Source organism: Impatiens glandulifera, chromosome 6 (assembly GCF_907164915.1).
Source record: "Impatiens glandulifera chromosome 6, dImpGla2.1, whole genome shotgun sequence".
Classification (NCBI taxonomy): domain Eukaryota; kingdom Viridiplantae; phylum Streptophyta; class Magnoliopsida; order Ericales; family Balsaminaceae; genus Impatiens; species Impatiens glandulifera.
The window spans coordinates 48,925,026-48,947,762 of NC_061867.1; the positions used below are offsets into that span (position 1 = coordinate 48,925,026).

General features: G+C 33.8%; 1 protein-coding gene and 1 pseudogene across 1 annotated transcript; both read right to left on the reverse strand.

The window, feature by feature from the left end:
- Nucleotides 1-614: 614 nt before the first annotated feature.
- On the reverse strand, nt 615-18,563 carry LOC124941293 (tRNA ligase 1). The gene is made up of 27 exons (XM_047481594.1): nt 18,213-18,563; nt 17,562-17,888; nt 16,775-16,825; nt 16,520-16,602; nt 15,599-15,698; nt 14,736-14,814; nt 13,687-13,810; nt 13,065-13,171; nt 12,034-12,162; nt 10,904-10,968; nt 10,626-10,790; nt 10,194-10,354; nt 9,794-9,825; nt 8,985-9,154; nt 8,115-8,194; nt 6,544-6,609; nt 6,138-6,430; nt 5,702-5,809; nt 4,953-5,050; nt 3,725-3,785; nt 3,117-3,193; nt 2,955-3,026; nt 2,795-2,871; nt 2,601-2,681; nt 2,248-2,350; nt 1,968-2,129; nt 615-1,308 (listed from the first exon to the last, which is right to left on the reverse strand). The coding sequence occupies exons 1-27, from the start codon at nt 18,393-18,395 to the stop codon at nt 916-918; spliced, it is 3,447 nt and encodes a 1,148-aa protein (XP_047337550.1). The 5' UTR covers nt 18,396-18,563; the 3' UTR covers nt 615-915.
- Nucleotides 18,564-20,118: 1,555 nt separating this feature from the next.
- On the reverse strand, nt 20,119-22,447 carry LOC124943748 (annotated as a pseudogene).
- Nucleotides 22,448-22,737: the final 290 nt, after the last annotated feature.

Below are 22,737 nucleotides of genomic sequence, written 5' to 3' on the forward strand. Positions count from 1 at the left end.
AATTGATTTATACTATTGTAGGGTTTCTTACTACTATCTCACAAAAATATTGATAAAGGATCATTAAATTCTTACCAATTAATCTGTTTTTTCCTTAATATATTCTAAGCTCGATAAAGTAAAATCTTTTCATCTATAATTCACATAAAAATTGACCTAGTAGTAGTTGAAATTAATAAATTGAAGTGGTAATTGTAAATATAAGTTAAAAGAATCACAATCAAAGAATTTCCTTGATATGAAATAGTTGTATTTTATAAATTATTCAGTTAATTTCTGTTGTATATAAATAACTAAATTGTTTAGTCAACTATCTATCAAAACTGAAATAATTATTTAATTTCTACTTATTATTGTAGGAGATTTTCAGTTCCTAAAATGTTGATGTAAAATAGTTATATATCATGTTCAATTTAATTTCTGTTGTATATAAATAGCTAAATCATTTCATCAATAAATAAGTTATGTAATAAAACTGACACATACGCAAATTCAAATAAAATAAAATTGACATAATTTTTAAAAAAAAATGGCACATCAAATAAAAGAAACAGATATAATTCAAATTATTATTTATTTAAATCATTATTCAAACAAGATACATAAACAAAAAAAATTCAAATAAATATTTTATTTTTATTTTTGTTCAAACTCAGATCAAATCTTGTTGTTTCCAAATAGAGGGTTAGCATAAATTTGTCATAAATTAATAATACAAAAATATATACCATAACAAAAGATGTTATATATATTTTAAGCTTGTCATGAACCCTAAACCCAAAATCATGACCCCATATGTATCAACTAATGTTGCTATAGAGCTTACACCTCTCACATTTTCACCAAAAAAGACAATTTCACTCTACTTAACTCCCATAAGTAAATGTCAAACGACATTTCTTTCAAGTTCAAAACCTAATGAAATTCAAGAACACCGGTTATATCGAGAGGCGGGTCAATATCTACTCGTGTCGCCTCTCCCTTGGAATGCAGTTGTGGCAAAGTGTTGGCTTCTTTTGCAGGGATTCCTTGTGCAGTCCATAATGTTATATGTGGCCAATCGTTTCTCGAAAGTATTGTTTCTCCATCAACCGATCCTGGCAAGGTTTCAAGGGCAGCCATTTTATCATTGAAAACAAGAGCTTTCACACCCACAGGGACTTCTCGACCTACAAAGGGACCGTAACCAGCCACAGCTGAAACACCGTGGCTCCTCTTGTGAGCAAGTGTCATATGAGCCTGCTTGAGGCTTGTCTCGATATTTGCATTGTTTAAAAATGCTCCAACTTTCGAATTCTTCTCTCCCATCTGAGAAAATAAATTACTTTAGAATAAAATGATAATCGGGAAGAAATTCAATGAACAAGGGTCAGATCACGCATTCAAGAACATGTCCAGATTCGTTTAGCCTGGTGCTTGAGTGTAAAAACTCGTGTTTCATGGATTCGAATCTTTGTGATCAATTTCAAAAAAAGAAAAGAAAAAAGAAATAGAATATGTTTGTATTGTTAGTGGTCGTCGTTAAGGCAACACTATTAATAATAGGCAAGGAGTTCATTTTGCTTTCTCAACACACGATTCCTGAACTTTTTGGTTAAATGCAAATGAATTGATATGATTTTAGAAAGAAAATATATTGTCAAGTCAAGAATTGAGGTTAAGAAGATGCAAAAATTGTGTATGATTCAAGACAAGCCTACTACATATTGAGGAAGCAAAATGAACTTCTATCCCTATTAATAAAAACATTTCATAACAAGAAATAAAATAATAAAATGATTTCTTGCATCTGTGAACTTAGTAGACTTCACAAAACATGCATATCAGGGAACAATATGAAATATTTATTGAAGTGGGGATAATCTGAAATATATTAAAGTCGAGAAAACAAAAATAGACATTATCTATATAAATTAGAAACAGAGAAAAAATATATATATTAGCATGGATGAGGAAGGTGTACTCACAGTGTTGAGAAGATTTATGACCTCAGAAACAGGGAAAGTAATAGCTGCATAAATAATGTTGCCGAAAGTCCTCTTCTGGGCGGAGGTAGGTGCTTTATACTCACCCTTCATAATTGTTTTTATTTGTTCCAAAACTTGTTCAACAACCGATTCAAAAGGAACCTGTTAAGGAATGTTAATATCATTATATTATGTATAATCGATTATTATAACGTTAGGGATTAGAAGAATAAATGCTACTTTTGAACAATAGAGAAAGCAACGTTTATTATGCACTCACTTGAACCGAGTCAAGATATTCAGCATTGCTGAACATAGTCTGTCTCAATTTTCTTTCCCATTTCACCCAATCATTCGCATATGAGCCTTTTGACGAGTCCAATCTATAATGTAAGCAGATGCTAGTTAGAAGGTTGGTCTCCAGATAAAGATCAACAAAACAAAATCTAGCCAAAAATATTACCTTAATCAAAATGTTCCAACTAAAAAATTTAAAGACCAAATAGAATCTTACTATACTAGACATGTTCATGCATTACAGTTTATTAAGACATTAACAAAAAAATATACTTCTAGGAAGGGATTTGCGAATAGGAAGTAAAAAAATAAACAAGAGGAAAAAAATGAACATACTTTCTGTGCCTCCTTTTATGAAGGCTGTATAGACTTAATCCTTCCTCAATGACAGATTTTATGGAATCAGGGAGAGGTTTCCTGAATATCCACCGAAAATCACAATCAACAAATATTTCAATCTTGAGGGAACATTTTATAGAACTAAATTATGCAATTATCTTATTTTGTATGTTAGTTCAACCAATTCTGACCTATTGGGTTTCAGTAGAGGCATCTTCACAACTGATCCAAACCGTTCAATCAACTCAGACTCAAACTCTGCGCGGCTCTGTATGTTGTAGTAGAAAAAGGAAACAATTAATTAGGGTTTCAGCGATTTAGGATTATTCCTACAAAATGTAGCCCATATACCTTTGAATCATATAGGTCATAAAACATAAGAAGGACATAACCAGCATTGGTAGAGTCTTTATCAAGATTTCCCTTCATCATAAAAACCAGAAGTCGATATCAATCATATTATCCTTGCAAGATTAATGATTCATATGAGAATTGCAAAAATCGTCAAAATACCGGATGATTAACCCTTTGCAGCACACGGTATATGAACACAGACAATGCATCAAGAGAGAATGGATTTGTTTCAGTTCCTGAAAAGTTAAAACACGTTGTTTGTATTATTAGAAGTCATTTAAAAGATATAAACAATTAACTTCATGAGAGCTCTTCGCTTTTCAAAAAACATCATGAACAATGATCTGACTGACAGTATCCACCATCACAGGTATGTATTAATAATGGTCCAGCAGTAAGAACACACTAATACCAATTGTGACAAACATACTAACTTTAGCAAGATGATTCAAATATACTTTCTAAAGCACGAGAACTTCAGGGAAAGCAATTAACATGAATAAGAATGAAGAAAACATCCAGAAAATATTTGAAAATGCTGATGAAAATTTTCAGCCACATATTCGGTAGAAATTGAACCATAAGTCAGAACACATCTTCTGATAAACATAATGTGCTCATTTTCCTCTATTGACAGAATAATCTCAAAATCTAATCATATCAACTTCATCCTGTAGGCAGCTTTTTCTGGTTTTCCCTAAGTATTGCACATCTTAGAAGATTGAATGCAAGAGATCGGATATTAAAGGCAAGGAAAAGATAAAAACCTTCTGACTCGGGTATAACAGGAATTGCAGATGCTTTTGTCTTTCTGCACATCCCTTCAATCTGCAACAATAAGAATGGGTAATATTGAGGAGATCCAAATGCAAGAGAAAAAATAAAGAATTATTCATGACCCACATCTACCAATAATAACAATAATAATAATAATAAGAGAATGATGAAAGTAAAGATAAAAACTAGGAAGAAGAATAGTTTTTTGGTTGAACAACCAAGCAAACTCACAGCCATTACAATCTTAATAAATTGGCATATAGTGACATCCCTTAGAACTTGTTTTTCCATCTATCTTCGAGTTATGTTTACAGTTTATGCCATTTTACCATAATTCTATCCTCCGAATATGATCATTAAGTTTATCATGTGGACAAATGTTTATCAATTTCAATCCATCAGAAAATTACAGTTATGCTTGAGTTCTTCTCACCTTAACTTCTTCTTTCAAGGACAGGGAACTAATTGATTCAATATATTGACATTTTATTTCAAATATTGCTTCTAAAACAATGATTTAGCTTCATTTCACTAACCCAACTTTGACAGCTACATCTTCCTCACCATAAATATCCCCCATTGGACTATCCAAGTTAGACACCTCTATCAATATCTCTTGAGTGATACCAATAATACATCAAAATTTAGTTAACCTATTTTAAAAAAGATAAAATAAAAATAAAGCTTGCACATATTAGATTTCCGTGAAATGTGACCTGAAACTTTGTTACATACGAGCAATGATCCAAAGTTAATTAAAAAAGGAAAAGAGAAAGATCTCAAACAATAGGACAAATAACACAAAGCTACACAAATCTCTTGCAAATGTGATCATGTAAGCAAAAGAACTAACTAGCTTGAAGCCCCAAAACAAATGCACCACTCATATGATCCCCAAAGCTCTCCTCACTATCAATTATGGAAGATATGATTTTTTCTCGATTACTTTAGGAGCCCTACGCACCTTTCGATCGTGACGCAATGTGCATTTGAGGTGTAAGGGAATTCTCCACCTTCCAAATGAACCTCATTTTGGATACTCCTTTCCATAATTAGGGTTTTACCTATGTAACCTAAATATTTTATAGCTTTAGTCGTTCTTCGTGTACCACATCTTAATATAACTAAGTTCACAAAATTCAGACCCTAAGAATCTAAGAATTATTCACATCATTTGCCAAATAAAATACCACAGGCATAAGAAAGAAAATGACTCACCCGCATCCAGACTTCTTCATTTGGAGCATTCTTATCAGCAAGAACAATGGAACGCGGTTTAGCTCTACGTTGTTCATCAACCTTGTCCCAGTATTTTCCTGCTTGTTGTATATTGCTTTAGTGGAATGAAGTAATTATAATATCAACGGATGCCATCACTAATCAGCCAAGGAAAGTCCAGTCCCGGAATGAAACAAGCAAGCTTGCTATCCAGGATGATTTTTATAGTTAATGGATAATGCAATTTGTATCTTGACATTTATGAAATATATCAGATTGGTGACATCTATAATTGAAGCACTCATCTTCAATATGTAATCTAGTGTCCATATAGTAGTGGCTATGCCATGGTAAACAAGAATGAGTCAGTTGACAAAATCTAACTGTTTACAGAATATAGGCACTATGATGAAAATGAGAATACAATGAACTTCTATTATTGGTAATGTTAACACCCAAAATAACATCTTTGCAGTTTCTTTAATATATTAAAGGATTGGTTTTTGTAAAACCAGGGTTTATCCCTTGGAGGAAACTAGCATTAGCCTCCACAGTCATGCCCCCCAGTTCAAACAAGGTCTTCTTAGTGGGAATTGGACCTATTAAAGGATCTATAATCTAGATCCCACCAAATATATTTTGAACATGAAAACTGTACTCTAACATGAGCATCAACCCCTATTCCTTTCAGAATTCCACTGAGAGAAGTAAAGTTTCTGCAATTATATGACAATTGCTTCGTGTCATACCTTTAATAAGGTCACCCATAAGACTATGTATTGGACGATCGTCTCCGAGTCCTCCGGCGGCATTAAGAATTTCCCTGCAGAGCGCAGATTTGGCACAACCTGGTATTCCTGAAATTAGAGAAAAGCACAATGTCATGAAAGCATGCAGTTTCAGCTTGACATGGATCAAATTAAAAGATTTAATCTGTCTCTAAATCTTAATAGTCTTGCCAGAATGGAGACAGAAGTGAAAGGATAATCAAACACCAAGAGATGCTAGGTGAATCAGGGGGTGAAAAATAAAAGAAAAATACTGGTATAACTTTCAAATGAGGAAAGAAGAGAATGACACTTCAAAATAAGTTGAACAAAGGAAAAGAAGTTGACCCCAATTTTCCTTCATAAAATATTTCATCCAGAAAACATTTCAACAAAGAACTCTTAGTTGAAAGAAAACCTGGGAAGAATATAATTAAACCCTCATCCTTGGGGACAGTATCCACATGAACAGGGCTGGGGCTTGATGGTGCTGCTGCCTTTTCTGTCTCCAGGTCTCCTTCTTCATCCCTGCCTCCATCTACTACAATGGCCATGAAATCTTCAGATCTTACCAAATTTCCAGCAGATCCTATGAGAATCTGATTCTCCAAGCTTTTTTTTGCATACTGTTCAAGGAAAGGTTCAGCTTCACTAAGGTACGTCGAAGATGACAACTGTTTGTTCCCATGTTTTCTACGTATGTATACCGCCCTTAACAAACAAGGTAAAAAATGCATCCATCAGATTGGATAACCTCAATATTTGAAAAAGAGCACAACCAGATAAGAATATAGTAGAGCAGCAAATTGTCAAGAGTGGAATACCATTCATCCAACAAGTTGCTCAATTGCTTCTGCTTTCCAGGAGAAGTATTCCATATATTCATTTGCCTACAATCTCCAAATTAAGTGATTAACAACATTATGTGAATATTCCAAAATGACCTCAAAATGATCTCTTAAACCAGTAGTACATGTAGCAAATAACAAACTAATCAGGAGAAAACAATTTGTTGGTGAAACTAATAAACGTCGCAGTTAAACATAAGCACTTAGATGCACAATGACATTTAGCAGCACCATGTTCAAGAATAATGTAATTGGGTGCAAACTAACACTAACTGGAAGAATTTTCCCAACTAATATAACTTCTCTACATGTATCATACATACCCATGAAGCTAGATAAGGTAGTTTCTTTATTAAACTTTCACAAAAACATACATTTGAAACAAAGCTCAACTAATTGAAAGCATGTTGCCTATAAATAGGGTTTTCTACATATATCATACAACTCCATTGAGCTAGATATGTACATTTCTTTATTAATTTTTCAAGAAAGCATACCTTGCTAACCATTTCAAGAAAGGATGCCTTAAATTTACAGATACTTTTATATGCATACCTCACATAGTCAGATCAGTTGAGAAGTAAGAAATTTCCTTTCTAATGGAAAAACTGTCTCAAGCTATTGTTCTTTGTCTTGTTGCCAATGTTTAGAACTTATATAACTAAATTTATATATTTCACTCTTAGTCCATGCATACTGCCACCTTCAGCCAAACAATTGTTTTGTACTTCCAATGGCCAGTATTCTACTTGTAGAGCTTGACAGGCCTTAGAATTATCTAATAATTTCTTCCTACAGTTCCAATAAAATTATATTGTTGTCTAAAACTATTAACATTGATTTTACCCACAATTGTTGTAGAGCGTAGCAGGCCATAAGAGTTTTCTAATAATTTCTTCCTATAATTCCAATAAAATTTTATTGTTGTCTAAACTAAAGGTAACATAGATTTTACCCACAACTGTTGTCCCGTGGTTGATATACTTAGTTGTTCTACCATTTTTTTAAAAAGGTCAACTTTTTATTAAAAATAAAAAGCTGAACACGAGAACCGTTCATAACGTGTTACATAGGAAATTTCAAAAAAAAAACACAAGAAAACAAGAGTTAAATTCCTATGAGGTCATAGTAATCCCATCCGATGCAAATCCCTCTCAAAAGAGTTGTTGCACATTTTTATCAATGATAGAACTCAGGTATTGAAATTGATCAAATTTTCTAAAACTACATTCCTTGTTAATTTACCACCTACTACTAATGTTATAAAAAGTCTTTTTACTATAAATCCTTTAAAAGTTTATATTAGCAACTAAACACCCAAAAGTACATAATAATTTTCTGGAAAAGGGGGCCTGTACGAGATGAGAATTTTTCGATTTTATTGGCATTTACAAGTCTTACGTTGTTGTTTTTTATTTTCTACTTTGCTTTTTTTCCTTTTGAACGTATCTTACGCTATTTTTAATAAAAAGTTGACATTTTTCAAAATACTATGAGAATTTTGAAGCGGATGAACTCATCAATTTTCACTTGAGCACACAAGTTACCTCTGGTAGTATGACTTATAAGCACCGGGGCCTTCCTTGAAGAGAATAGACAGTCCATTCCGGATCAAAAATGTTCGAATCTGTATTTCACAAATTCAACGCACCAAGAGTACAATTAGAACACAAGTTAATAAGAACCAAAGAATAGCATGACAAGGATATAAAATTGGCAAGACATAGCATGACAAGGATAAACAAAAGTAACAATTTTGTTGTTTAAGCTATAAGTCAATCAAAATAAATTCATTTATTTCTAAATATACAGTTAATCTATCTAAAACAAGTATAGTTAGCTATGTGACCAGAAAAAAAAGTTAGCCACTTAGGGAATTACATTAGATATTAAGAACCGTGGGTAGCTCATATCATCAAACATCCGTTAATCACTTATACCACAACATATATATATTTCCTTTGTAATCACATGGGTAATACTTTCGTTCAATGCAAAGAACAAAATAAGCATTATATCAAATTTGACATTTTTTTTATAAGTTACATGACCACATTGTACCTTCCCAGAAAAAAAAGATCCACTAGCCAATTTTCACACACACACACAAAAGTTGCACTAACCCAGAAATGATGAGTCTGCAAGACCAAAATGCAATAACACTTTGACCACATTATAGTCCCCCCCACAGTATGAATTCAGAAAGGTAGCAAGAATTCAGAGTGGATGAATTTTACTTCAACTAGTTACATACAGTTCTCAATCCCCACAGTATCCAACCAAATTAGTCAGCAATGTATTCATGTATAAGCAAAATGAATGCCGGATTTTAAATGTTAAGAAAGGTAGCAAGAATTCAGAGTGGATGAATTTTACTTCAACTAGTTACATCAGTCATGGTAAGAAGAGCTTCATACCTTGTATGTGAGAAACTTCAATTTGATCATCAAATTCGCATCATCATCAGCTAAATCATTTACTGCAGAACCATTATCATGGGCAGACTTTTCTGGATCATTGTTGTTTCTCAAATTCTCAGTATCTTTCTGTTTTCCATCCTTGGATAAATTTATATCAACAAAAAATCCTGGCCAGAAAGAGAATCCTTCAGTATAAAATCTAGTATGTTATCATCAGAAAATTTCAGCATAAAGTAGTCTTCCTTTTGATAATGAGAAGTATTGGAAATTTACATAAAAAATTGTCATAAAAATGAGAGATAATATTCAATTGGATCATCATTCGACAATACAGATCAAATGGGTCATAAAGGTGCGACTGTTGAAACCTGTAAAAAATCATTGATATGCTATTGATTACAGAGAGATGCATAGAGACATTTATATAAACAACCTTTTTTAATCTGATTCTAATACAGAGATAGATGCACCCTAGCACATCTTCTATAAAGACAACTCTAAATACTAAAAGACATTCAAACAGCAGCCTACAACATTTCACTTGTGTGAATAGCTGTTAATAAATAACAAATGTTCTATCAACAGTATCTTGCAGTCTGATTACCAACATAAAAAGATAGCTCGGTCAATCAGGAAGATTACGAAATTTCCAATCTGATGAAAGTGGGATTTTTCCACGGGAATAAGATTCATATACAGACAGACAATGTAATCAAATATCGCAGCAAGCAACCCATAATTGTGTCACTTCAAAAGAAAATATAAATTTTAGAACAAAGTAATAATAGATGAACATGGATGTCTACCTCGATATAAAGGCCACAAGCCAGGATTCCTCCTGAATCATGCAAGTGAAAATTTCCAATAAGAACCAAGGACCATGAAAATAAATTGGAAAGAGTAAGAGAAAAAGAGACCCAAACAAAACAATACAACATTCCTTTTTAAAGGATAATAATCATAATACCATTTCATTAATCCATATATTTGCAAAGTCCACAAATATAGTGGTGAAAAAATCCAACAAAATCAATTTGGTACACGTTGTGACCCGAATGATCATAAGTTTCACAACATAACTCGAAGAGATAAACTCAAGACCTCAGAAAAAAGACATAACAGACATGTTAGATGATATGAGACAATACAACATTACAGACATAATTCTGCAATGAAGGAGAACCAAGTTATAGATGGATAACCAACCTCATTTCTTGCTGATATCTACGAAATGCAGAGTCACTCCGGACATGGACAACCATTTTCAAGTGAACATTGTCACTAGACGTTGCGTCAGTTTTGTGGAAGTTGTGGTAAAACTTGAAAGCAGCAGGAAAACGCTTTTCTTTCATTAGGCGAATCATCTCCTGAAATGAATCAGAAAGTAAAGTTGGAATCTGAGAATCAAATAACACTATTAAAAAGGAAGACCACAACAGTTAAGGGAGAAAAAGAATTAGAATGGGAACATATATAAATAACAGAGTCCAAGCTTCAAAATCAATATCTCCTGAACAAGATCATAGTATTCTTTACATATTCACAAGTTTGTAGTGCATCAATGTTTGCATGAAGTAGAGTTTCAAAGGAAGTCACACAAACAACCAGAAAGATATATTTGTTTTAATAGAGACAAACCTGCAACTTCGTTGTGGAAAAATCAGCTGGACTTGATTGCAAAAATTTTGAGATGACAGATTGGTCAACATTTCTGGACTGAGAATCGTTTCCTTCGATTCCAACCCAATCCAAATATTTGGGGCAGAAAGAAGTCCCTACTTCCTGGAGAAGAGCTTTTATTTGCTGGAGCAGTACACAACAAATTGCACACCATTAAGTAAATGTGTCTCCCTTGTAAACACAGTCAGTAAAAAGTGAAATCCAGTAACTATTCTATTTATAAAACTTTGACATACCTGCTTTTCATCAGCCCTATTTGCAGCACAGATTTCACGTAGATTTGGACCCAGATCAAGGCCAGCTGAAATGGAAGCAAAATTAGATGTGCTCTATAATAATTATAATAGAAAGATGACACCAAACCCAAATGCATCTTACTGAACCAAGAGATATTTTCCAAATTTATAAGTTTAGCAAGAAAACAAGCAACAAGAAACTTGGAGAATTATCTGGATCCTATGCCTTGAACTATGTTTGCATGCACAAAGGAAATCAGGAGTACAGTGCACATTAAACAAAATTGTAGGAAATGTAAAGGGTATCGACCCAAACATGTTAACGAAAAAGAATATTGGAGATGTAAAATGGAGAATACCTATACTGCCAGCGATGAAAACCCAGTAAGAGAGCTACTACGTAAGAAAACAGTTTTTCAAACTGTCAAGAGGAAATGGAGAATGGCAAGAATGTCATCAAACAACAAGAATAACCATGCCCAATGTAAACAACAGCAAGTAGTTTTATTACATGAAAGTTATATCCATGTGGTTGCCCAGTAAAAAATCAATCTTATGAAGAAAGAGCCATACTTGAGAAAATAATCAAAACCTTTTTATGAGATACAAAACCATGTATTCATAACTCAAAAAATGTAAATACCACCTAGAAAATTCAGTCATGATTGGTCTACAAAGATCAAATTGAAAAGTAATATACATGTTACATGAAGAAAGGAAAAGAACGTGGGTAAAAAACATTCTCAAGAACTGCAGGTTATGCAAGTAATATGTCAGCCAAGTCTTGAGTTCTCAATATCCCCTTCACTACCAAATCTTGTACTTTTTAGCATGGGACTGTAACAGACCTAGATTACGAATCTAAAATTTAATGAGAGATTAGAAAACAAATTCAGATGAGAAAGGAATGTCCTAAGCCTGAGAAGAGGAAACCATATTCAATCCATTCATATTCAACATAATGCCTTCATACAATACATCTACTCTTAATATGTACCTTTCTTTTTCTACGAACATTAATTTCCAATATTACCCTTATATCTAATTACCACTATATCCTTATATTGTTCATTTTTGTAACATAAGGCAAGTCCTTTCGAACAGAAAACAAGGGAGTTTGATAGACTTACCTCCTTCTAAAGGTGGCAAAGGAAAATCTTTCAAAACCTGCTCCATGTGTTTTAAGCTATCATGGCTTACTATACGAGCAACAAGTCCTTCCAATATTTCTCCCTGTACTTCTGTATGATCTTTGGACCCTGCACATCAAAGTAGGACATTCCAATATTCATATAATATCCCCACCATTAGCAAAATAATGACTGCTAAAAGGGGATATAAAAGCTCCCTCAATGGATAGAAGTTAGATCTTATGGAAGGATTATTCAATATGTCGTTTTGAGAAATATACAAATGGAAGGCAAAAAAAATGTCAATATACAATGAGATAAGGATACAACAATCTGAACATGACAAGTTACAACTATGGTAGATAGATAGAACTGTTATAAGACATATTTGAGAAAATAAAACAATGGGGGATGAGAGGTTCAAAATAACGGGAATACCAAATTCAACCTATTCCAAAGCAATTACATCCTACAACTTACATAGGGAATTACATATAATTTTAACTACTAACATTAACTACTATTAACCACTTATCACTTACTAAAAACTAGAATACTAATATTATCCATTTAGTATTTATACAAATTATATTGGGTTAACCAAGTGACCCAACTTGTTTCGATTATAAACGAGAGCATACTGAAAATCTGAGATATCTGAGAGCTTATTGCTAAGTTGATGAGTTACTCAATATTTTTATGACAAACTGAGGCTGATTCATTTGGTATGAGAAAATATAGCTCCTAATATGCAAGGTAAAAGAGGCAATTTAAGTCCAAATGTAAAAATTACATCTTTTAAATATTAAAACGTAAAATCAAGTTTTAGAGTATAGGAGTTTGATTACTATTGCCTTCTGACATTTTTTTTCTTTTATGCCTTGTAATCTGGCTTAAAGACAGTTGATAGTATCATGCACATAAAAACATTTAACATGAGACAAGAAGGGAAGGAACAAGGCCTGGAATACTATACTAGTTACACGTTAATGGAAACAAAATCAGAGACATGAGATATGTTTGAACTATACCTGGTATGGATATATCTGCAACTTCATCAAGGGTTTTACACACGGGTGTTGCAGTTCCTTCTTCACAAAGTGCGTCATATGCAGCAAAGAATGATGTCACAGATTTCCTGGAGTGAAGACCGAAAATCAATTACAGTCATGATCCAGTTCCATCCGTTAACATCAAACAGAAAAACTAGGCTTCATAATCTCTTTATGAAACATTAATATAGGCAAAGCGTCAAGGAGCTGTATGACAATGATACACAAAAGTAATTTCTAATATTAGTCTTTTCTTTGCGCCTTATTTCTTGTACCAATATTATACATTCTCGAAAATGATAATAGCTTATAGAACCTACCATTTTCTAGATCAAATTCTAACTCCTCTTGGTATTACTAATTAACATTTTAGAAATGTTAAAATAAAATGGCAAAAGAAACACATTATTTTCAAGCATAACAATCAAAGGATTCATGCTACATAAATAAACATATCAAATACGCAGCAATAAAGATATTATAGGTACATCAGAGCAAAATACATGATGATATTAACACAATCGATAAATTCAAGGTCAATTTCAGGAGCATTATTAGCATTACCATTATTTTTTAAGGATAGGTATCTCTTGAAGATTACCTTGTCGACAATAACCACACATGATTTGTAGGTAATCGCCATTTCCTACAGAAGGCTATAATCTCTGCAGTTGAATAGAACTTTGGTTTTCCAGCACCCAAGTCTGTGACTGCTGTCACTACAACTGTTCAATGATGTCAAGAAAAAGACGATGAAATATTAGGACACTGAATTATAAAGGAGCAATATAAGCTCTAGGGGTGACATCTCATGAATAAGAACTTGCTCACTTTTACTAATTCAACATGGCATGATGGATGAGTTATTCAATGAACAACATTCAGATCATAATATATATTCAACACTTGGTATAATATTGTTTGTATTTAATAGAAGTCGCATTTGCAACAACTATGCTAATACAAACTTTAACAATTCAAAAGAAACAAAACTTTCTCAGTTTTGATTCAACTCAAAGAATAAAATAGGAGAAAGAAATAGATGACAAGAAACCCCAAACCTAAGACATATTTAAAACACTTCTTTTCAAAAATATATATTTAACATAAATTATCAGGTAGCATTATCCCACAAAGTGTAATGTACAGATTTACGATTTGTAGGATAATGCTACCTGATAATTTATGTAATAATAAGCTACTCTACTTTCAATATTATTACCCTTGTACTATTTACCAAAATATCCCTACTACTGTTACATTTAGACTTCCTGTGTTTCTCTACCTAAATTTATTTTCTGCAAAGGAATGTCTATTTGCCATAATATGATGCACAGAATGCAGAATCTTGACTGAATAGAGGCAACAAAGTATGATGTATGAATGAAGAAGAAAAGTAAATTGTCACAAATAATACATGTGAAATTAGTAAAAGCCTGAAATATAACAAAAAAAAATACATGCCATTAGAAACAGTAACATTAACAAAAATTGTAAACAGTTATGTTTTCTAAAAATGGCTTAAAACTAGAAGAATAATCATCTGGAATAAGAATGATAAAAGCATATCTTACATGGTTCATTTATTCTTTGTATTAGCTCAGAATGTTATATTGTTGTCTCCCAAACAAAGGGAACTAGAAAACTGACCATAATCATCTAGAGGACGTTGTCCATGATCTCCAAGCACAGCGGTTACCAATTCCATAGATATGCACATATGATTTCTCTGTCAAAAAAAAAAACAAGACTCAAAATCCAAGATGAAATTTAAGAATCATTTGGTTAAAAATAAGAATTTGTTTTCATTAGAATAGTAGCATTTGCAATTACTTGTAAGATTAAGTGACTAAGAAATCAGAGATAATTTATGTGTCAAGAATCAACAAAAAAATGTGACTAAATGTACAAACTCGACTCAACTAAAAGTATTCACGGGTGATGGAAGAAATACATAGTAGGAAATTTTGCATCAAAAGTGAGCATTAGTAACACATCTCAAGAAGTTAATAAAGCATAAGAACCCAACGCACACGGGCTAAGTTCTCTAACAATTACTCAACTAGCTCTTGTGTAAAGAGTGGGGTTTGGATGTGAATGTTCTTTATGGGGGTGATTTGGAGTCAGTTCTGTTGAAGTTATGTCTGCTCTTTGGGTCTGATTTTCCTTTGGCTCGTGATTGTGGGGTGTTGGGTTGTCGCCTAGAGGGCAGGTGGTGCTTTTTTGTGGTTGGATTTCTCTTGGTGGGCTTGGGATATCCTCTTGAAGGTTTTGGTGAAGTGATTCTTTTGTATTGCAATTGATTTTTTGGAATGTACCATTGGGTACTTTTATTTTAGTTCTTTTGATTTAGCAGAGTAAGTATATAGCTCCTTTTCGATTAGTTTTATTTTGGGTTTCAGCACCTTTTTTTCTTCATTTTGGGTGCATTGCTTTTGAAATACCAGGGCCATACTTTTATTATAACATGGAACATTGTACCGCACATAAAAACACATAAAGATATCACATGCCTCGAGAAATTCGTTGAACTCTGCTTGCTTTTTGCTGGCTCGGGTGCCCCATGCTTCACGAAACATCCTTCCAAGAACAAAAACACCCACAGCAGTATATCTGCACCAAAAACGTAAAATTAGTAAATGGAACCAATAAAGTACCTCCGGGTGAAATGAGAAAGAAAGAAATAACAAAGGAAAACAAATGTACAGAAAGCTAATTAAGGGTGACTAGTTCTCGACAACATCTCTAGTTCAATTTGGTTCATTGTGAGACACAGGAGTAGCTTGTTAGCGTTTATATCAATGTTGGTATTTATACATATTAAGGTATGTCTCTTTTGGGCTGTGCTACTAATCTCGTATATAAGGTTTTCTAAAGCAATAGAGAATCATATCTTATATCAATAAATTAGGATTGTGATTAAAATGAAATAGATAGGCATACAGAAAATTAAATAAGGATATTTCAATTCATATGCCATGGTCATTCCACCATTCAATCCCTTAATCTAGTCCAATCTAATCCCTACATATCATACCCAAAACTCTTACACATTAATGTTATTACATACCACTCCTCAAGTTCCCATTAGTAGTCCTCTATATTTTCTGCCCAAAATGATCCAAAGAAGTGAGAGGCCAAAATTCGACCATCATAGACACAGACTACACACTTGGTGGTAAGGAATTGGGATCCCCAAAAAAATAAAGGCACAAAAGCACCTCGCATACATTCAAGTGAAAACATCTTCATTTGTATCATTGAGATGTATATCATATCTGTAGGAATGATCTTACTTCGGGTAACATATAAAAGATTAAAAAAACATGCTTTAAAAGATGCAAGCTAGACATGAAATGCCAACTTGTTGAAGCAAATAAAAAATAAGGAAATGGTCCCATGGACCAAGAATGGAGTGAAGATCAGAATCTCACATATTTCCGTAACTGTTCTTCGCATATGCTCCACCCTCATGGCCTGCATACATGAATAGAGAACCAGAGTGCTTGAGTGACACCTGCACCCCAATAAATAATATTTATGAAGCAACAATCCTATTCTGCAACTAATCTAAGCAAAAGATATTCACTAAAATGATAAAAAAAAAAATTGTCATAAACATGAATCTGTAGTACACAGCATAAAACAACTCAGCACAAGGTATTATTCAGTATGCTTTTTCCTCTCACCTCCACAGTAGCGATGCCTTTTGACACCATTTCTATCATTCTCGTCCTAATCTGAAACCATAAAGCAAAGCAACAATGTCAAGGTAAAAGTGGAATCAAATGCAATTAGTAAAAAAATCCGGTAATTGCATTATATCATGGTACAACCTACGACATTCCTTCCAACTCATTGAAATTCAAGAGTCCTCTCCATAAATGGAAAAACATTGAAAGGTTTGATAAGACTATATGTCGCAAGAACGTTTAACCTAGGATTATAACTGATGGATGAGACTATATAGAATTGGAGATGAGGGTCAAGACTAACTTCTAATAACTCATTTCCTAAGATGATGTACAAGTCTCCTAGTGTATCTATACAAGTTCATTTTGTAAGTCAAATTATGAAATCTCCTACTGAAAACATACGAAATATATCAACATTGATGATGCAAGTATTTTCTAGACAGGTGGTCCTATAGTGACATCCTACATTAGCTTAGAAAAAATATTAAAGTGAAAAAGGCAAACTATCCTACAACAAAGCAAAATGTTGATACTCTCACTAACATATTACCAAGGCATGACCTTTTTCAAAAAATAACATTACCAAGGCATGCACAATCTCATACTATTTACTTGTTGTAATTATATACTAGATCTCTTTTCCTAGGAGATTAACAACTCCTTATTTATTATAGTGTAGTAGGTTAGTAGGTTATATAAGCATGTAATACAAACTCACATCAAAGAAAAATAAAATATCTACTCTTTATTCTCTCGAATTTCGCAAATAAAAAATTATTACCTCTTGATCTGATTTCTCATTCTCAAATTTAGGATAGAATGTCGCTCTTATTTGGGCAAGGGAGTACGTGGAATTGTCAACTGAGAAATTATCAAACAGTTTGCTAAGATTACCAATGCTTTTCTCATTAGCAGATTTCTCAGCCGACAATTTTGCCCCCCCACTTTGTGTTCCAAATTTTCTCGCAACAGAGCCGAACTGAATAGGAGAACTAATGACAGGATTTCCCACCACATTTTCAGCAGCTGATATTGTGTCTTTGCTTGAAGAGGGGACTAGAGGATCAGGCTTCTGTACCCAATTCGCTTCATTATGCTTACCTCTTCCCTGCAATTATACAATTACCAAATCCAGCCATCAAAGACAGAACTGTATAAGTTATTCTTCAAACAATAATCAATGTATCATCTTTCTACTCAGAAAGCCTGTCTATTTAAATCTAAATGCAAATATTGATTCCAGATGAACACAATATAAAGTCTCAGAGCAGTTATATGCTTCTTATTTTTTTTATCTGAATTCAATCACTAACAACCAAAATGAAATCTTTTTCGTTCCTTGTACTCTGGTCGACTCAATTACATCGACCCTTTAACTAATGCAACTGTATAATAAAACATATACAGAAGTATACAAGAAATGACTACGTACCCGATTATGTTGAGACATGGTGGAAATAGAGACAGGGCAAGCGAATCCGGCAAGGCGACTCTGGCTGGTCAAAGGGAAACAGAAGGAGGAACGAAATGGGAGAATAAGAGAGCTCTTGGAAAGGAGACGACGTGAAGAACGAGCGGCAATAACAGTGCAGAGTAAGTTCTGCAGCGCCGTCATCCAACTGCGGAACACTTCTGTGGAATGCGAAGAGAGGAGGAGGAGAAGAAAGTAATCGTGAACGGAGACGACTCCGATCGTCTAACGGAGAACTGTAATAGTCGGCCGGCGACTGAGTTCGCTATTGGAAGACTCGGCCTGTTTGTTTCAGAGAGAAAGGAAACTAAAAAAATAATAGTCGGCCGGCTGGATTGATATGAAGATGAACATAAGAATAAATCAATAAAAGTTTAATTTAATAACATTAAAATATAACCTCATATATAGGGAAATTTGACGAAATAACCTGATAATAGGCTTATTTCCAAATTTAGCATAAGCATGATAAAATTTTTAAAATTAACCTTTTGCCATGGATAAAAGACAATTCTACCATTAATTAAAAGTTTGGGTTATTTATGTTTCTTTTCCTCTCTCCTCATTCTCTTTCAGTTTCTCTTCGACCTTTGGTTTCCTTTCTCTCATTTCAGTTTCTCTCATTTCAGTTTTTCATCCGACGATCCAAGTGAAGCAACGAAATGAAGGAAGCCGATCGATCAACTCCCCGAGGCAATGTCGGAACGCCTTCATCATTTCAGGTGAGTTATGCCCGTTTTCCATCGTTTTCTGCTGAAACGGAAGATTGGTTTAGAGTTTAGGGTTTGGTTTAAGATTTTAAATGGTGGCTGAATGGTTTAGGGTTGAATATAAATCTGTCGTAGGCGTCGCAAGCGAAAATGCATATGTCGTAGGCAAAAATGCATCTGTCGCAGACGAATATGCATCTGTCGCCTGCGAATATGCATTTGTCGCCTGCGAATATGCATCTGTCGCCTGCGAAAATTGTGCATCTGTCGCCTGCGAAAATTGCGCATCTGTCGCCTGCGAAAATTGCGCATCTGTCGCAAGCGAAAATTGTGCATCTGTCGCCTACGAAAATTGCATTTGCATGTGTTGAGTTCTTGTTGTTGAGTAAAAAATGAAGTAAAATGTTATTGTTCTTTGTGTTTTGCCAAATAAAGTATCAATTTTTTCTTTGTTGAACCCTGCTTCCCAGAAGAAGTACAGTGATACGGGGAGAAATGTCTAGCGAAGCATGGGGTTGACAGGCCGTCAATGGGAGATGTTTTGTGGAATTTGGAGTACGCTCTCTAGCTTGAGGAAACTTCATCGGCTCTGACAGAACCGAAAGACAACAACACGAACCATATTCAATGAATTGCATTGAATCCTCCACCTATGGAGGCGTTTGATAACAGCAGCGCAAGTAGGGTGGAGGGTGCGAGTTATGGGGAGGAAGATGTGGCGACAAGTGCTATTTTCTCGCAGCTAGTAAATCCTCGTGAAAGATAAATGTTTTTACTCGTGACAATTGGGTGCATTTATACTTAAAATTTGTTCTTTTTTTTTATCCTTTGGTGATAATAATATGATTGAAATAATATGACATGAGTAGAACATAGTAGAAGAATTTGGATGCATCTTTTTTCTTTTGAATTTATGATTGATCTTTCTTTTTTCATACTCGCTACAAAAGGAATGGAGAAACTTTTTTTAATATAATCATCATTTAATATAATTATCATTTAACATAAATTAAACTTAATATGTCTCTATTTTTTGGTAACTTACTCAAATAATATAATATATGTTTTATTTATTTGATAATTTATTTTAACAAAAATCTCAAGATCTTAATAAACTCCAAGACAAACACAAATTACATCCCACAACATAATTAACAAAAATAGAACAAAGTTGGCATAATCCATCATCTTCCCACGACAGAATACAAACGAGATGAAGCTACTTGACTTTCTTCTTCTCCTTGATTGACGATGAAGATGATACAACACCAATTCTGTAGGGGTCGATACTGTAAGCGTAATGCTGAATAATGGCGAAAAACTCATCTCCAGACACACCAACACATTCTGATACGCCTCTTCAATTTGCTCCACATCAATCCAAATATGATGGGATTTTATTACCCCCATGGCAGCTAGAATTTCAAGCACAATCCCCTATTTTGTTTGTAGACAATAGATTGAATGATTCACAAATATAATGATTTGGATAATATCAAACGGAAGGTTAGAATATTACCTGCCAGAAACAGAAGAAGACAACTCTCTTGATGCACAAGAATTTCGCTAGAGGGCTGTGTGGTTTCAATTCTTTATCAAACACATGGTAAAAGATCACAAGAGAATACAAGGCAAGTGAGACTGAAACGTTTAAGATAATAGTGAATGTCCAGTTGATCCAACTCGGATATATTCTCATTCTTTGAAAAACTATCATCAAGAATGAACATACAGGTCGAATCACAACAAACTGCCATGTCCACTGCTTTAGAAGCTTTAACGATTGGTGATTCAACCGAACTGTATGGGGCTGCAATCAGTATAAAAAGAACCACATCTTTGAAACAGATAAAACAAAATCCTCAAAAACTACACCCAAAAAAACAAGTTTTACTCACCTGAAAGAGAGTCATTGGAAACGAGTGGTGAATTTCTCTTCCTTTTACCCCATCTGGAACTATGTTCTTTCTCAAGGATATGTTCCAAATAGCTATACATCAACGCCATAAACTTAGCAATCACCTGCATTTATAAAAACAACAGAATAATCTCCCATTGGAATTACAAAACCCTTAAAAATGTTTGGTACTATACTTACCAAAGTTTCATAGCATTCCTTGATTTATTCAAGAAAAGTAAAATAAGAACTGCTCCATGTAAAATGTAACAAACCAGTGTAGGATACAACAACATATGAAGGAGCCATGAGAATGGTAGCCAATATAGCATTATGTTCCTTTGGTTCCCTCCAGCATAATATATGTGTCAAGACTAATTTAGTAGAAACCAACAGTGTAACAAGTTGTTGCAATATAAGTCATTTGTGATGGATGCATCTTTCCTTAATAACTGAGAACCTGCATTACAGATTTGAAACTTCAACCCTTAATAACTAGATTTGTTGTATTATTCACGCGGTAGATTTCAGAAAATTTCATGAGATTCTAAATCTAGAAGTTAGAAAGAAAAGTGTATGATCAAAATAACTAGAATTCCGAGTAGAATCGCGCAAGCAGCGAAGGTTATGAACTTCGACAGGCGAAAAATGCATTTTTCGCAGGCGACGGATGCATTTTTCGCAGGCGACGGATGCATTTTTCGCCTACGACAGATGCATTTTTCGTCTGCGACAGATGCATAGTTGTCTGTGACGCCTACGACAGATGCATATTAAACCTTAAACCATTCATTCACCCCCCAAAACGCTAAAACCCTAAACTATTATTCCATTTCAGCATTCATTCAAGGAAAACGACATAAAAATGGGCATAACTCACCTGAAATGATGAAGGCATTTCGGGGCGTTGCTTCGGAGAGTTGATCTATCGGCTTCCTTCATTTCGTTGCTTCTCTTAGATGGTCGGGGGAGAAACTGAAATGGGAGAAACCGAAATGAGAGAAAGGGAAACCAAAGGTCGGTCGAGAAGAAATCGAAAGGGAATGAAGAGAGAGAGGAAAAGAAATAGAAATAACCCAAATTTTTAATTAAGGATAGAATTGTCTTTTACCCATGACAAAAGGTTAATTTTGAAAATTTTATTATGCCTATGCTAAATTTGGGAATAAGCCTGTTATCAGGGTTATTTCGTCAATTTCCCTCCATATATATTAGGTTGAATTTATAATAAAAAAAAATAAAATATTAGAGATAAAAATAGATTACAATATAATTAGAGTTATTTAGAGGTAGTGATATAAAAAAAATTATAAAGAGAGAAAAAAATTAATATAATATTATCTTATATATAATATAGAGGGGAAATTTGACAAAATAACCCTCATAAAAGGGTTATTTCCAAATTTAGCATAGGCTAGATAATTTTTTCAAATTTAACCTTTTGTCAATGGGAAAAGACCCTTTTACCCCTAAATTAAAAAAATAACCTTTTCTCTTTTCTCTTTCCTCTTTCCTTCTCTTTCCTTCTCTTTCCTTCCCTTTCCTTCCCTTTCCGTTTTCTCTCCCGGAGCCCCCTCTCCTCTTTTCATATTTTCGAAACAGGAAGCAACAAACGACCATCATCATCTTCTTCTTCTCCTCTCCTCCGACGACGAAGCCGAAGGAACCAACTAAGCAACGAACGAACGAAACAACAGTAAAAACACAATAATCTTGTTTAAAGTTATTATTGAGGTTGAGGGTGAGTTTTCTCCGAGTCAACGAAGGTTGAAATGGAAGAATGGTTTAGTGTTTTAGTGTTTAGTGTTTGGGTTTAGGTTTAGGTTTAGGTTTAGGTTTAGGTTTATTGGCTGACTAAATCGTTTTGAGTTTAAAATGT